The sequence below is a fragment of the Marmota marmota genome, unplaced genomic scaffold, assembly GCF_001458135.2.
Source record: "Marmota marmota marmota unplaced genomic scaffold, marMar, whole genome shotgun sequence".
Lineage (NCBI taxonomy): Eukaryota > Metazoa > Chordata > Mammalia > Rodentia > Sciuridae > Marmota > Marmota marmota.
In genome coordinates this window covers 12,277,625-12,294,589 of record NW_026000082.1, presented here as the reverse complement: position 1 = coordinate 12,294,589, position 16,965 = coordinate 12,277,625, and the positions used below count along the sequence as shown (strand labels likewise).

Sequence of the window (16,965 nt, the reverse complement as noted above, 5' to 3'; positions counted from 1 at the left end):
AGGATATGGACATATTGATAGATTCCTCTGCTTTGAGCTGCTTACAGAACTTGCCTGGACTATGTATCACTTGTATGCTTTGTGATCTATTTGTTGATGCAGCGAATTATGGTAGTGCTAGCGTATCTTTGCTGATGTGTCACCAGTGATGTAATTTTTCCTAGGAGCCGTTAATTGACTTGGTGTCATGACATTTCTGTATCCTCCTCCCTTCTACTAGTGATGGTCTAATTTTGGGGGCCAACAGAGGTGAGGTAAAGAACCTCACCCCCCCACCGGCACCAAGGCCAAATTTGGGGGCCAACAGAGGTGAGGCAAAGAACCTCACCCCCCCACTGGTACATAGGCCTATCCACAAGTATGGCTATATGCTGGACCGGTAGTCAGTGACGGGTATGATCCAATTGCAGTGGTATCAACCTAAGACAGGAGGCTGACGCCTAAAAGTCAGTTTTCCGATGACGGGTAAGAACCATATGTTGAATTGGACAAACCTAACAGGCACGGTCCCTAGCCAGATTGCTTGTTACTTAAACAGAAGGGGGGAGATGCTAAGAGCCAAGTATATGATGCATGGCATTTTTGGTCGAAAGGTGACGCCAGCTAGCCATTGAGATGATATGATTATGTTAAGATTTGCATTCATATGGATATTGGACTCCTGCTGTTCACCTAGGCCGGGCTACGGGACTCCTGGAGAGTTCCCATTGGTTGGGGAAGTACAGTAGGAGGGAGTTCCGGGGGAGGAGCTCTCTCTGCGGGTCCGGGAGGAGGCCGCGTGGGTGGAAAAAATCTGCCCGGGCGGTACCGGACATTGGCGGCAGTTTCAAAAAATAAACTTTGTTCCTGCTTGAGTGGCTCGTGATTTTGTGCCCAGCCAGACTGCGGCAGCTGGGCTTTAAATTTGATTTAAAATTGCAAGAATAAAGCAAAAAAAAAGAAAGAAAGAAAGAAATTGGGGGGAGGGTACCAGGTACTTTACCACTGAGCCACACTCCCATCCCTCCCCCTTTTTAAATTTTTATTTTGAGACAGGGTCTCACTAAGTTACTCAGGGCCTTGCTAAGTTGCTGAGGCTGGCCTTGAACTTGCAATCCTCCTGCCTCAGCCTCCTGTGTTGCTGGGATTACATGCGAGCACCACCACACCCAGCTTGAAGAGAATTCTTAGATCAAAGAAACTGATGTACTATTTGCTACTAATATTTGTCTGTATACCAATGCTGTCATAAAACATACTTTTTAAATTTTTCATGGAGGAAGAGGCCTGAAGGCAAATGTGCCCAACAATGTCATCATAAGGCCCTGCTCACTCTACCCATCTCCCTGATAAGAACCTGGTCCCACCTGCCCAGCCACCTGGGCCCCAGGCTTACTCCCACTTTTCCTTAACAGGATCATGAACATGCCAGGGGGAGTGGAACCCTGACAGGTGAATCTAATTTAGACCCTGAGTAACCACTCCAGACAGCTCTTGAAAGACTGAACCCACCGCTGTGGCTGTGGCTGGGGGTAGGGGGATCCCCTGGCTGATTTCACCAACCAGTTGTCAGGACAGACCTTCCTGGGTTCACAATGTGGAGACAATTAGAGGATTGGCGCTTTCGAGGCAGGAGCTGCCAGCTTCCCTGCAGAGGTGTTGACTGCAGGCGGCAGATACTCTGCTCCTAAGGCCTGGAGCCAGGATTGGCCCTCCCCTGCGGGACCACACCTTGTCTTCCCCCAGCACTGGGGCTGGGCCTATGGGGGCGGGTGGGGGGACAGCAGTGAGAGCAGCTGGCCCCACAAATTCTGCCACACCAAACCAAGCAGCCACAGAACTCAGGGAGGCTGGGGAGGGCAGGGAACGCTTGCCTGGGGTTCACCACTGTCCTGCTGTGTGACCCCACCTGCACCTGGCCTCTCCAGCCCCGGCGTCCTCATCCATCAGGGAGATAAGTGGTGGTTCCCAAAGACGATATGGGGTAAAGGGCAGGTGAACGACCCCCGGGAGGTGGGGCAGGGTTATCATTTCCACTGAACAGACAGGTAAACTGAGCCCAGAACAAGGCGATAGTTGCCCAGCCAAGGTCATTCATGATGCCCAGGGGATCAGGCCAGGCTAGGTGCAGAGCCTGGATTCCAGGAGCCTGGAGGGCAGGGCCCAGGTCTTCCTGGGGAGCTAGGGCTGCTGGCTTACCTGGATTCCAGTCTCCTCCAGCTCTCACAGCCACAGGCCTCCCTGCACTGTCTTCTGCCCCAGCGAGCAGCCCTCTCCTGGGGCTAAGTCCCCACCCTTTCCCTCCTGTCCTCCTGTGCATGCACGTGGGTGGCTAGGAGATGGGGAAGTGAGGTCTGAGAACACCTGGGGCTCATGGTGCTGATTCTTGATTCAGGGAAACCTCCCTGGAACAGGTTAAAAGGAAGGCTCAACTCTAGATCCATGAAAAGCCCAAATTAGATGTGATTGCTTTTGAGGAATTATAGGTACGAATTAAGATGCCTCTCAGGGTCCTCAGGAGTGAGCTCACTGAAAAGGGGAGTGGGCAATCAGTTCTCGCTCGATTACAAAAAATCACCATGGACAGAACCCGGGAGCCATGGGAGGCCAGGGGTGCACTCCCAGCTCCAGGTCCTTGCGAGCCTCGGTTTCCTCATCCATAAAATGGGACAGTAATGCCAACATCAAAAGGTTAACAGAGAAAGCACCAAGGCTTAATCTGGTATCTGCAAAAGAGCACACTGCTAGCAAGGGCCTCCTGCCCACCTTCCCTACACTTTAAAGTAGCTGCTTTTGGATAGCGACATTGTTTCCCACACTGCATTCTTGCCAGTATCAGCCCTTTTGTTGCCAATTAATGTAAAATTGACTCCTGCCCCATCTCTGTGCCTGTGGTCACAAAACAGGATCTGTGGAGACGAATTAATGATAAACAGCAGCCACAGCAGGAACTAATGAATGAGCACGGAGGACCTGGCGGACCTGATGGTAAATTCCCTCCCAACTTATGGGTACAGCGTGAGAAGCTGATGAGATCCTCTCCCCGTCTCACTTTCCAAGTGTGTGAAGATTTCTCCGCTCTTGTCCAGGTCTGACATTCCATGAACTTGGGGACCAGGGCAGATGAAGAAAACAGGGGCCAGGGATGGGTGGGAAGTGTTAAGCACCTGCTGTATACCAGACACGGGGCTTCCTGAGAAGCCGGCCCCAGCCAGCCTAATCAGAAATGCCTCCTGGGCACCACCACACAGTCCCCCAGATGACCCCATGTTGCAAACACCTAATTTCACAAGACCAGCCCCCAACTCTCCACACCCTCCATCCCTTCTGCTCCTGAGCCACTCTTCCTTTAACATTCAGTGACACTCAGCAAAGGTCTATGGATTACAAATGGCGTGTATCATAACACCAGACACAGGTCACAACAAGACCCAAAATGATCTAGACTTTGGGGCACTTATGGCTGAGTGGGGTGAACAGAGACAACACATAGCATGACATCAGGCAGAATAAGGGACAGAGAGTGGCCAGAGGTGCTACTTTCCAAAGGTGGTCAGGGATGTTCTGGAGGACGTGACATTGGAGCAGAGGCCTCTGAGGGTCAGCATTTGGGCAAAGGGAACAGCTGTGCATGGAACCCAAGGTGGGAACAGACTTAGTATAGTTGAGGAATGGCCAGGAGGCCACCATGGCCACAGGAGAGCATGGGGGAGGAGTGTGGAAGGAACTGGGTCAGAAGGCTCAGGAGGACCCACCTGCTACCTCCTTATCTCCCACTCCTCCTCCTCCCCTGGGCCCATGTGAAGAAGGTGGAAATCGGACTGCTGATGTCTGAATGTCTGAGTTCAAAGGATCTTGGGGATGCTGGAGGCCAAGCCTTCCATTTGCTAGATGAGAAGGGCGACCCAGGGGGGTAGGGCGTTTGCATGGAGCCACAGGCCATTTCTGTGCAGATGCAGGGAAGGAGCTGAGCTCTGGCCTCCTGCTCTGCTGTCTCCCACTGGACTGAGTCAGGATCCCGAGACCAGGAGGGCTAAGAACTTCATCTCATCAAAGCCCTTGTCACGCACAGACACACAGGCCCTGAGGCTCTGTGTTAATGAAAAAAAGAAGGAGTGGGAGCCTGAGGAAAAGCAAGGAGCTGGTTTCTGTGTGGTGGTGTGGCTCTCTGTACAAGCCAGGCTTCCCCTGGGCCTGACAGGCACAGCCATCAGTCATTGCTATTCGTGCTACTCCAGCACCTCAGGGGGTGTGAGGTTTGAAACCCAAGGCTTGAGGCTTGAAACCCATGGCTGGTTAGTCTCCCAGGAGCCTGCAAGGCAGAGCTTCCTCAACCAGACTCTGCCAGGAGGGAAGGTGATTCTGACACGTGCCCTGAACACACCATCGGCTCTCTCCTGCTGTAACCTCAAGCAGGTCACCTCTTGCTATGGGCCTCAGGGCCTATCAGTCAAAAGGTGCAGCAGGGATTAGGAGGAGCATCACATGAGATGCTGAAGCCTAGAAGTTTCTTTCCCTGGACATGCAACATGAGCCAGTGTTCTTTGGAGTTGGGAGGCGAGACAAGGTAAGCTCTCACCATGGGACCTAGGAAACCTGCCACGGAGCAAGACACCAGCTGGAGCGAGGATGGTGAGCTATGATTCTTTGGCTCTGAGAAATTCCATGAACCAGATCCTTTCTATGGGTCTCAGTTTCCACATCTGCAAGGAACAAAATTGCAATCCCGGGCAGCCTGACTGATGGCCTGGATGAGCCACCTTCCCTTGTCCAGGGCCTATGGGGAGGGGCAATGGGAATAGAGAGGGGAGCAGGGTCTTAAGGAAGTATCTAGGAGCACAGAAGACTCCTTTTCCTGCTTGGAGCCAACCCTGAGTTCTGATTACTGCCATGTTCATTGGCAGTGAAGCCTGACCAGAAATAACCCTATAAGCAAATCCCAAAACTTTGGGGTTCAGCAGACCAGGAGGCATAGATTTATGGATAAATAGGGGTCTGAAGGGTACCGTAAGCAGTGGGAGGATCATGGGGCAAGAGGTGGAGTCTCAGATGTGACACCTAGCCAGGGAGCTTCCATTCTGTGGATCTCAGTGACCCCACTGTGAAACTGGGATCCTGTCACTGGAATCCTGTTACTGCCCTGAACATTCCCAAAGCACAGGAACTATCCATCAAAACACTGCATGTCAGGCTGGAGTTGTGGTTCAGGGGTAGAACGCTTTTTACCTGGGTTTGATTCTCAGCATTACATATAAATAAATAAAATTACAAAAAAAAAAAAAAAAAAGGAAAGAAAAAAAGAGGTCCATTGACAACCAAAAAAAAAATCCCCCCAGACAAAAACACTGCATCCAGGGGACCCTGCCCAGGGGAGGTGCAAATGTGACCCTCTGCTTGAAAACCCTGTGCTGTTGGGATCTGCTATAGCCACTCACTATAGGCCTTGCTCCAGGCCCAGCAGAGACCTCTTGGTCTCACCCCCAAAATACCAGCCCTGTAGAGATGTGCGGTCCCACTGTCGCATCCCAAGAGGCCTGGCAAGGCCCAGCTCCACAGTGCCTCCTGCTCCCGCAGGCTAATGTCCCACCACAGCAAGTCCACCCAGGGAGGCATGGAGTGGTTACTCAGAAGGGGCGAGGGCAGGCTGACTTCCCAGCCACTCGCAAGACCACAATCTTAGTGACAGCCTTGTTTTATCATTACCCACGTCAGCAGAATGCAGGGCGAGGAGGCGGAGCTGTGCGAGTCTGTGCCCTAATCATTTACAGACCGCAGAGGCCCCGTCCTGGCAGAGGAGGAAGATTTATTGTGGGGACGAATGGAAAACAAAGAACAGTTGTGCAAACTTTACGGAGCCGCATTATGGGAAATGCCCTCCCACTTCCCTCTGGTAAATGTGCTAGAAGTTGTCTCCCAAGGGGGACTCAGCTTCATGAGCCACTCGAGCCACTCGTGTGCAGACCCTGGGCCTGGCCTGGCCGGAGGATGCCAGTGCTCCTGACAGCCATGCCCTCTGTCCAGGGGCACGGCCTGACCCTGGCTGCTCTGGTGGAGCTGGGGAGAAGGTTCCAGACTTGGACTGATGCCCTCCTGCAGCCCTGGGGCCTTGGTGTCCTCACCTGCACCCTGTCAACTTCCCTTGTACCTGCCACACCAAAACTCTAAATCTAATTGTGACTTTGCCACTCTCCTGCTAAGCACCCTTCTGGGATTCTCTCTATTGCCTGCAGAATATAGTGCAAGGTCCTCATGCTGAACTTTGAGGCCCTTTGAGGCTTAATTCTAATCACCTTCCAGTCTCCAGCCCCCTTGCGTGTATCACTCCAGGCCCAAGAAGACACCCATGCCCACCAAGACTGTCACATCTCAAAGCTTTCGCACCTGCCATTCCTTTTCCTTGGACTGAGTTTCCTCACAGTCTGCACCTGGAAAGTTCCGACCCACGCATCAAAGCCCAGCTCTGAGGACATCCTGAAGAGAGCCTTTTCCTGCCTCTCCATCTCTAAGGCACCGAATTCCCTTGCTGCCAGATCATTCTGCTTTCCACACTGCGTCCCTCGCTACCAGCACCAAACCTGGCACAGCGCAGGCATGGATAAAGCCATGTTGAAAGGCTGGCAGAGGGAAGGGGGACCAGAGATGAGCCCAGGGCTCTCTCCAGAGGAAGGACTCAACAGACTCACTCCTTGTTTCCTGAGAATCCTGGGGCTTGGTGTAGAGAGCATCTGGCCCATCACCCCGTTAACGGATGTGGATGGATGCCGAGGTGTGTCGCTGCAGCCTCCCAGAGCAGTGCACAGCCCTGGCTCTGGATCACCCCTCTGCCAGCCCACGAGACACAGCCTATTAGTGCTCCATCGCGAAGTCCGCCGTTTCCAGGATGCCCCCCTCCGAAAACACGGTCTGGACACTTTCTCGGAGTCACTGTTGATTTTATCTGACTTTCTCATTCCAATGAGAGAATCGTTTCAATTCCATTTACATTAAATTCAAAAGCTGTTTTTCTTATATTATTCTAAATTCAATTCAGAGGGTTGTGTTTTTTTCGTCCTTAATTTTTTTCATATTCCATCAAGCAGCATTGAGCTCACAGAACTTGGCTAGTATTCCTGTTCCCTCAAGTTCAGAGCTCCCAGGAATTCTCTCTGTGAGAAGCTGGGTTTGATGACTTATTTAAAAAAAAAATGCACCAGGGCTCTTGTCTTTAAGTACCCCATATGTTCCAGGCACGGGGTCAGAGCTCCATGCACATGATATCAATTTGCATCACACAGTCCCTTTTCCCTGGGCAGGAAACTGAGGCTCAGAGAGGCCACGTGACTCAGTACTGCACAGTCTCACAGCTGGTTAAGGATCAGGGTGGAGATCAGAGCCCCAGTGGTTGTCCTGGGTGCCCAGCCACTGCCTAGCCTGGCTCACTGACTCCTGGCTCAGAATTTCATATGATGGGCAGGGGGACAGGCATGCATCCAGGCAGCAAGGGGAGGGGTGAACAGAAGGAGGTGGAGATGTAGGAGAGCTGCAGGCAGAGACCCAAAAGGCAGGGTCCACTCTTGCTGGAGCACCCGGGTGGGGGGACACCGGCACAGTTGACCCCTCTGTATTCTAGCTACAGGAGGAGCACTTAATGGGAGTTTGCAGCTCAGCCTAAGCCCTGAGTTGCCGCCAAGCAGGGTGGGTCTTCCCCTCCATCTCGCTCCAGCTCCTCCCCTTCACCAGCAAGTTCTTTCTACCTGGAGCCTCGGCCTCCCCTCTGCACGGTGGCTACAGAGGAACTTGGGGCTCTCACCTGACCACAAGGACAGAGAACAGGAAGAACACTGGCTTCTAGGAGCTGCTCCATATCAGCCCCCTGAGCTTTACTTTTGAAAACTAGAGGAGGAGGGAAGCACCCCAGTAGGCTGGGTTAGTGGCACTGGCACTCGGGTTTGAGGGGAAAGGGCACAGCATCATGAGCCCCTCTGGAATAGCCTACTGCGACCTGAGTGTTAGACATGACTCTGTTTCAGAGCTAGGGAAACTGAGGCCAGAAGAGACAGTGACCCATCCAACCTCACCCAGCCAGTCCAGGAAGGGCTGAGACTTACAACAACCTTTTCAGCTCCTCTGGGGAGGTTGGAGACGGAGCACACTGCCCATTTTCGACTCTCTTTTCCTCTCTTGCTCATGTGCCGTGTCCAGCACAGGGAGAGACATTTGTGGTACGCCATCTAGCCCCTCGCTGGAGCCTTACAATGGAACTGTACCCTCCGCTTCCCAGGTGAGAGAACAGGACCGTGAAGTCAGGTCACACAAGCTGAGAGCACGGCCATCTTTCAAATTCAGGCCTTCTTGCAGAAAGGCTTCAAGCCCCCGATGAACCTGACAATCTTCAAGATCCCACCAGTGTCATGACTTCACAGCACAAGGCTCTGGAGAACAGCATCCAGGCAACAGCTCACCACCTTGGAGCAGAGAGGCTGGATGGCCATGGGCGAGAGCCCCTGGTCCTAGGGAGTGGGCTCAGCTCTCTACCATCCAGGCGAGGGCTGAGGGGCCTGTGATCCCTGAGACACTTGGCCACACCAGGAAGCTGTCGAACAAGGGGCAACACAGGCTGGAAGAGCAGGAGGCTCAGAGCTGGGAGAGCCATTCCAGAGAGAGGAATCGGAATGAGCCAAGGCCCAAAGGACTTACGGAACCCAGGGAGTGCAATTTGTCCAAGACGCCTCTGGTGGGGAGAAATCAGGCAGGTATCCCAGGCCTGCTGCCAACGCACTGGTGATTCTGGGCCATGACGCCCCTCTCTGGGCCTTGGTTTCCCCATCTACTCATGAGAACTGACAGGATGCCAGGAGGGACCATTCATGTGGGTGCTTCTGGATGCCAACTTGCAGGCCGCCTTTGCCCAAAGCCATTTCCCTACCCAGTTCCTCCTCCACCCCGAAAGAGGTGAAGTTCAGGACCATTTCCAAAAAGGGTGGACTTGGCGACCTGAGCTGGCTGAATGATCCTGGCCTCTCCTGACTCACTTACAGCAGGATTCTCCAGGGCAGTGGCTTTAAAACATGTTCCATTTTGCAGCTTTTTTAATTTGACCACAAATTCTAGCATCTGGCAAGGGAGCCCGTTTCAGGTAACTGATTTTGGAATAGGTGAAATGTCTCACTCTTCAACCCACAAGGTGTCCTCCCCTCCAAGACAGCAAAAATCCCATCAAGCCTTGGTGAACAGGTCCGAGATGATGGGACACTGACTTTTTGGGCAAAATGGTTCCATGCAAATGCCCCTCAGTTTCCCCACTGACCCAGGCCTGGAGGACAGGCCGGGTTTGATCCAGGGGCCCACCCAGGCATACAAAGAGGTACCCAGTGACAGCTTGCTGAATGAATTCAGGTCTGGGTGTTCTGTCAATACTTGCAAACAGAACCATGATTCTCTGCCTAGAAGGTGGCATGAAACTAAGCTGGGACACCATCTGGAATCTGGGTTCAAATGTGACCCCCACAGTGCACTTGGGATCTGAACTTCGGCCTGAATTAGACTTCCCATTTCTGTCTGTAAAATGGGGATAGGAATCCCAGGCTCCTGGAATGTTCTAAGGGCTGGCTGTGTCCTGGAGGCCCCCCACAAGCTGAAAAGCAACCAAGTGTTTTAATAATGTTTCTGTCCCCCTTGACCGACTTGGACAGGCCTCCGATCCACAGCTCCTGGCTCCCCTACTTCCCTCCACCATCCAGCAAAAATATCACAGGATTCCAGGGCAGCCTCTTCCCAGGGTGTCAGAAGCCTCGAGTCCCATCGTCTTCCCTTGTCCACAGGCCACTTTCCCACAGTCTAAACCTTCCCCAACTTGTGGTTATCCGTTTTCCCACCGATGCTCATTTGCTCTGCAATCCTGGGCTCCCAACCACCCTGTCTTCTGCATCCTGTCTGGACATGACGGGGTTGGACGGGTCCACCTATCTTCTCAGACTCTGCAGGCTCCCAGGGAAGCCTCGGCATGAGGCACAGATGTTGAGATGGGTTGGGGTGTTGGCCTTGAAACGTGCTCATCCCATGGGGCTGGGAGCAGGAGCAGATGCCCAAGGGCTCCACCCACTGGGATTTGAAAAACACAGAGCTGAAGGAAAGGGCTGAGCAAAGTGATGCGTGGCAAATAGCAGTGTGGCCCATGGAATGGTGCGGGCGGCTGAGCTGGATAAGACAGAGCAGGCCACTTGGTCATGAACATCAGAAACAGTTTCCTGTGTAAAATGAACTTGCAGATTCACAGCTGGACTTACTGTGACCCAGAATGCATTCATCCTCTTCTCCTCTGAACACCCCAGGCAATATAGATCCTGGACTCTTCAGATCTCTGCTCACAGCTCTGCCGGGCAGGTCAGCAGATCTGGTTGGTATCAATTCCCTCCCTGGGGCAGACTGTGATCTTGAGATTTAGCCTCTCCGGGCCTTGGAGGTTTGTCTGTTTGTTGTTTTGGTTTTGGTACTGGGGATTGAATCCAGGAGTATTTAACCACTGAGCCACATCCAGAGCCCTTTTTATTTTTTATTTTGAGACAGGGTCTCGCTAAGTTCCTTAAGGCTTCACTAAATTGCTGAGGCTAGTCCGAACTTGCAATCCTCCTGCCTCAGCCTCCCAAGCTGCTGGGATTACAGGTGTGCGCCACCACGCCCAACTTGAGCAGTTTTATTCTGGAGGTGGAATGGAGAATGACTAGCACGGAGCCTGGATAAAACAATCTTTGACTCTCAGTAACAATTCCCTCTACCTCCCTCACCCCAAGCACCCAAGGGGGAAACTGGAGTGGGATAAGGGGGCTCGAACAAGGTGAAAAGGGGAGCCTGAAGCCCTGGATCTATGGGGATGGGAGTTAGCGTAGACCAGGCCAAATGATGCACAAGGCCCCCCACAAGAGGTCCAGCCAGGCAACTTCTGTTCTCAGTTTTGTTTACTTAAAATTTAACTAATCAGTAATGTTCACCTTTTGACCAGGAGTATTTCTCGGCTCCAGGTTCAAAGACATCTGAGACAGACTGGCAAATGGTAGAGAGGGACTTAAGAGGTGGAGACCAGAGGCCAAGGCAGCTTCAAGGATAGAGGAGGCTTGGCACGATGGAGTTCAGCCCTGAGGCTGCAGCTGCTCATCCAGACAGAAGGACACACATCCTAGAGCCCCCTCCCAGCGCCACTGACTGCTGCCCCCATGCCAGTACCGGGCACCCTGTTCAGACTCTGTCGGGCGCAGAGTAGTCACCTGTAAATGGCTGAATGGACAAGACACAAAGGATCAGGGCTGCCTAGGATACATGGGCAGCACCGCTGGTGAGCTGCCCTTGCAGGAGCACCCACGGATGGCCGCGCCTGCCCAGCACTGCAGAAGCTGCTGGACTCACCAACCTCGAGTCCAGGCTCTGCCACCAATGGCTGGTTTGAGCCTCAGTTTCTTTAGCAGAAAAAAAATCTCTATAAACAACTCTGTTCTCATTCCTAGGGCTACTGTACTACTCTCCTTAGATGACCAATAGGAAAGAGTGTGATGGGGGAAGAAGAGAATTACCCAAGCACTTTCCCTGCATCATATCTTTTAACCCTCATAACAACGGCACTAAAAGGCTATACTCTTGTTGCTCCATTTTACAGTCGAGTATCCTCTAGTTCAGAGAGGGTAGGTTCCCTGCCTGAGGTCACCCAGCTGGTAATCTGCAGAGCCAGGCCGAGACCCAGGTGTGTAGGATGCAGACCTGGGCTTTGCACCTCTGCCCATACGTTCCCCGTGCAGGGTCACAGCTCTGGATAAATTCTGTACCAAAGTAAGGGATCCTTCTTCTTGTTATTTATAAAACCCAGGATAGGAAAAGGACGGTTCTGAGCAGCTGTCCTTTCTCCCTCTGCCTCTGACTTCTGGTGTGCAGAGGAGCAGCCTCCACAGGCTGGTCCTTTCTGCAGCCTCACACAATCAGAATTTCGGCCCTCTGGGAGAACCAACCTAAGAAAGCACAAGACTAATCTTCAGAGCTGACGTCTTGGAGGCGTCACGTCAGTGTTTGGGTTGGATGTAACCTTGTTATCGCGATGCACAAGAAGCCCCGGATTTCATAAGGCTGAGACATCTCAAGCAACGTAAGAAACATAACAGGATATTGCAAAGAGATCAGGGAGCTTCCTGTGGACTGCACAGAGGGCAGGGAGGGGGACAGACGGCACCATTTCCCCTGGGGCCACCGAGTCCCCAGTCCAGGCCTGGCTGAAGGACTAAGGTGGCCGGGCAGAGCGCTTGGCTGCTGCCAGCACCCTGGGGCCTGCCTGGTACTGAGCAGATACTCCGCAGTCTAAATTCAAAGCAGCTGCAAGGCTGGGGTGTTACGGCTGGATGAGGAGAGGGGAGCTTACCTCATGAAAGAACAGTGGAAGTGGCTGCTGGAGAGATAATAAAAGGATTAACTGCTATTTTAGTGGCCATTTACTCTTCAATCAAAATGTCTCATCTATTTCCTGTTCTCCAGAGGCTCCAGGTCCAAAATTCCTTTGTCTATTACAGCGCATGGTAGCAGACGCCTGTCATGAGAAATTAATAATTTCACAGGGAAGGGAGATTGTACTTATCTGGGTGCGGGCTGGGGCCGGCCCCATCCCTGGGTCACCTACTGTGCCAACATCGTGGGGGAGGGCACTCCCACCCCATGGAAGGCAGGAGGGGCTCCTGGAGGCTCTGAGAGGCCTCGGAAGCTGTGGGCGGAGATTGTTGCTGCCGGCTGCAGATGGTGGCACCCAGCAGGGCCGGCCCTAAGGCTCCAGAGAATCATTAACAGAAAATTTATGGACAAGAGTATGGCAGTTTAGAAAGACGTGGGTTCAAATCCCACTCCGATGGTTACAGCTGTGTAACTTCAGGCTTTATTTTTATTGTCACTACTACTACGATGATTCTTTCTTTATTGTTGTTGCTAATATCATTGTCTTTAGCTGTATGACCTAGGGCCCGTTGAGCAATCTCTCTGATCCTCAGATTCCTCATCTGCAGATGGGGGTTAACGATATCATCCTGCAGGGCTGTGGTTCTACCACTTAGAATAGCACCTGCACACGCTCAGCACTCAGCAACTGCCTGCAAGTGTAACCATCACTGTGCTCCTGATCCCAAAGGGCAAGACCAAGTGCTCACTTAGGAGCAAGAGGGAGGCTGGCTGGACTTTGTTTCTTCACCTGTAAAAACCCCTGGGTTTGACAGCACCCTTGTAAAGACTAAACACAGTTACTGGGGAGCCTGGACACCACCGCCTCCAGGAAGCCTGCCAGGCCTCCCCTCCCTGGACCTAGGCACACTCCATCCCAGGCTGCCACTGGTCCTCGTCCCTGATGGCTCAGGGATCCATCCCTGAGTGTGAGGTCCCCCAGGGCAGGGAATATGACCGTCCAGGTCTGGGTCCCCGGGGCCAGGCAGGAGCCAAGTGTCCTGCGGAGTCTGGAATCAGGTGAGATCCCACAGGCCTAGGAGAGAGATCCTGAGAGTGCACTGACCCGCCTGGCCTCCCTCCCTGGGCCTCCACTTCCCAAGCTGGAAAATGGGTGGGAACTAGATCATCTTGAGGCCCCCAATGTCCAACACGGATACTTTAGGATGTTGTGACCCCACACAGGAGGCCCCACTGCAAGAAGACCACTGACTACATCATATTGGGGTTCATGGGACAAGGTAGCCTCCACTGAGGCCCTCGCAGACACCAATGGGCTCACCCACATGACAGAGAACTACAGCTGTCCCTCCAGGGTCTCAGGGAGAGACCTCCCAGCAGCCCTGGCCCGAGGACTATATTTTGGTCATGGCCTCCCAAGCAGGGGCACATCTTCCGGCAAGCCACATGTTCTAAAACCCCAAATGAACTGGGGCATCCCCAGCCTGGCCAGTCACCAGCCCCCGGCCAGCACACTCTCAGCCCAAAGGCAGGTGACAAATCAATCCATGGCCTGCTCAGCCCATCCTCCCCACCTCCTCTCCACACACCAGGCTCCCTCCTCCTCTTGTGCTTGGCACGGATGGCTCACTGCCACTCACCTGTCTGTGAAATCGACTCCTTCTCATCTTCAAGGCCTGGGGAGCTGACCCCGTGTATGCCTGGCTCATGGCCCCACAGGTGACAGGCCTGAGGCGAGGTGAGCACTGGCCCTGCCAGAGCTTCCTGCCTCCTGCCTGGCCTCCCTGGGGCGGAGCAGGGACACTGCTCCTTCCCAGACCTAAGGTTCCACGAGGTGGGGCCAGAGACAGTGACAGTGCACAGGCCTGGAAGAAATCAACCGTGGCTACAACACTGACCCCAGCCCTGCTGCTGCCCAGACTGAGCGGTGGCCTGGGTGGCCCATGCTCCTTGTTCTGTGGAGCACACCCTAGGCCCAGCCTTCCACTCCCAGGCAGGAGCTTCTCCTGGAGGGCAGGCTGGGCCTTGGGGGCAGGCAGAAGGCATCAGGGACTAATATTATGCTCCTGGCCTCTGATGACAGATATCCACCACAGCGAGAGCACAGTACAGAAATGACCAGTCAGAAGGGCCAGAGGCCAGGCTGCCAGCAGTCAGTGTGTGTGTGTGTGCGTGAATGTGTGTGCATACAAACACACGTATCTTGCTTTCTCTCCACAGAAACCTTAGTTTCCATGCCAGCGGGAACACTGCTGCTGCTCTGCGGGGCCTTACTTGATGACCCCTGACCTTAGCCCAAAGCCTCTCTGGGGGCCCAGAGGTCTCAGGCCCGATGCCTGTGAGGACCCAGTGCTCCTTGAGGACAGCCAAGCTGTAGGCAGCTCTGGGAGGAGGCCCAAGAGCCTTTCTGGGAAGGTGAACCTCCAGTGCTGAAGGAGTGTCACTGCCTGCCTGTCAAGGCCTCCGCCAGGTAGAGCATGGAGCATGTGCACGTGAGAGAGGCTGGCCAAGCCCGCTTGACCTCGGAGGCCGTGTAGCATGCTAAAGCACACCTAATGCATGTCTGATCCTCAGGGTGGGGGGCAGGGCACCTGGTGAGGACAGTGTGGCACTGCCAAGTTTCACTGTGACAGTGGCACTGACCACCTTTTTATGGAGGTACCAGAGATTGAACCCAGGGGTGCTTAACCACTGAGCCACATCCCCAGCCCTTTTCTTTGTATTTTTTAATTTAGAGGCAGCGTCTCCGTGACTCTCTTGGGCCTTGCTAAGTTGCTGAAGCTGGCTTTGGACTCACAGTCTACCTGCCTCAGCCTCCGGAGTCCCTGGTGCCACCGCACCAGGCGGCACTGACCATCTTGACCAGGGCCCACGCCTACAGCACTGTACCTAGCTCCCAAGGCGCCCTTCCAGGGGAGTGAGATGGGTGCTGCTCTGCAGGGCTGGGGCGAGGCCGGGCAGCCTGCGGGGACTCACCATGCACTTGTTGGGCTTCTCGCCTGAGTGCACCCTCATATGGATGAGCAGCTTGTAGCGGGCGTTGAAGGGCTTATAGCGGCGCACGCAGCCAGCCCAGAAGCAGGTGAAGTCCTCACCCTTCCGCTGGTCGATGTGGCTCTTCTCGATGTGCCGCACCAGCTCCTCCTGCTGCTCGTAGGCTGCACAGCAGTCCACCCAGCGGCATGCCTGCCGCCCGGCCACCATCCTGCTGGCCAGGCCCAGCCCCAGGCCTGTAAGGCCCGGGCCAGCTGGCAACTGAGGCAAAGGGTAGGGAGGCGGCAGGCCCTGCTGGTGAGGCCCGAAGAGCTCTGAGAACTCGTCCGCAGGCTCCTGCTTCAGAAAGCCCGTCTTCCGGCAGGCTTCAAGTTGCAAGCTGCCCTCGTGGCTCTCAGTGGACACAGGGCCGGGCCGGGCCCGCTTGGCAGGACCCCCCAGGTCTCCTGACAGAGGGGGACTGCGGAGTCCATTTACACAGGTGACCAGAGCTGTCTGGGAGGAACGGATGATGGGGGTGACGTCAGAGGAGGTGCAGGGCGAGGAGGAGGCCGAGGAAGTCGGGGGCAGGCCCAAGAGGCAGCAGCGCTTCAAGCTGCCCTCAGGAGGGTGGGCCTCAGGCTGCGGGCCCAGGCCAGAGCTGGGCTCACTGCCCAGAAGGTAGCAGGAAGGTGCAGGGTTGGCGAGGCCTCTGCTGGGGAGGTCCAGATCCGTGTGCAGGCCAGTGGCTGGTGGGGCCCGGCAGTGAGTCAACAGGGGTGTGCGGGCTTCGGCCATGGCCTGGTAATCGGGCAGGGATTCCTGCTTGATGTGTGGTGTGGTTGGGAGGCCGCCATTCACATACGTGGCCTGGGGCCTGGGAGACCTGGAAGAGAGTGGTCAGGGAGGTCATGAGGAGGTGGGCACTGCACAGGGGGAGGCCTTGTCGGGGCTGCCAGAGAAGCCAAGGGCTAAAAGCAAAGGAAGAGGAAGACCAGAGATGGGTGGTCTGAGAGCAGAGAAGAGTGTGGAGGGAAGAGGAGAGAGAGGAAGAGGGCTGGGGGTCAGTCGAGAGGCAGGAGGCGGGAACAGGTGATGCCGGAAGGCCCACTCATCCTTTTACCAAAACCAGCCCCCACTCCAGCCTGGGGCCCTCCTCCCAGGCTGCCCTGGGGTCTTCCCTGCACTGGGATCAGAGGAAGGTCTGACCCCTGTGGGTTCTGTGGGAAGGAGGCTGAGCATTTTGAGAAATAGCCAGGTCCAGTAGATTTTAAATTCCACTTACATGTCCCTGAAATCTTTTTTAATCTCTGTAAGTTTTTTGGAAGTGAAAAATCTTCTAAAAATGTTCTCTGAAGTTCTGCCCCAGCAACCTGTCTTCCCAGCTATTGGCGTCAGTGAATGGGCCTCTGAAGCACAACCACGGTACAGGGGCACCTTAACACTAACTGAGGAGAAGACCCCCAGGGGAATGGCCCAGGACTTCAGGCCCAGACTCCACTACTGCCTGAAATTGGCATTCTGAGAAGCCAGGGGCAGGCCAGGCAGGGCAGCACACAGAGGCAGGAGGCCTGGACCTAAGGCCAGACTCAGCCCTGTCCCAGCTGCGCCAGC

At 54.3% G+C, this 16,965-nt stretch overlaps 1 protein-coding gene across 3 annotated transcripts in view; it reads right to left on the bottom strand.

The window, feature by feature from the left end:
• Glis1 (GLIS family zinc finger 1) overlaps window positions 1–16,965 on the bottom strand; it is a 233,764-nt gene that overhangs the window by 69,148 nt on the left and 147,651 nt on the right. For all 3 annotated transcript variants that reach the window (XM_048815347.1, XM_048815346.1, XM_015484974.2), the window contains one exon: window positions 15,355–16,237. In XM_048815347.1, coding sequence (XP_048671304.1) covers window positions 15,355–16,237 — 883 coding nt within the window. The remainder of the gene's footprint in view (window positions 1–15,354; window positions 16,238–16,965) is intronic.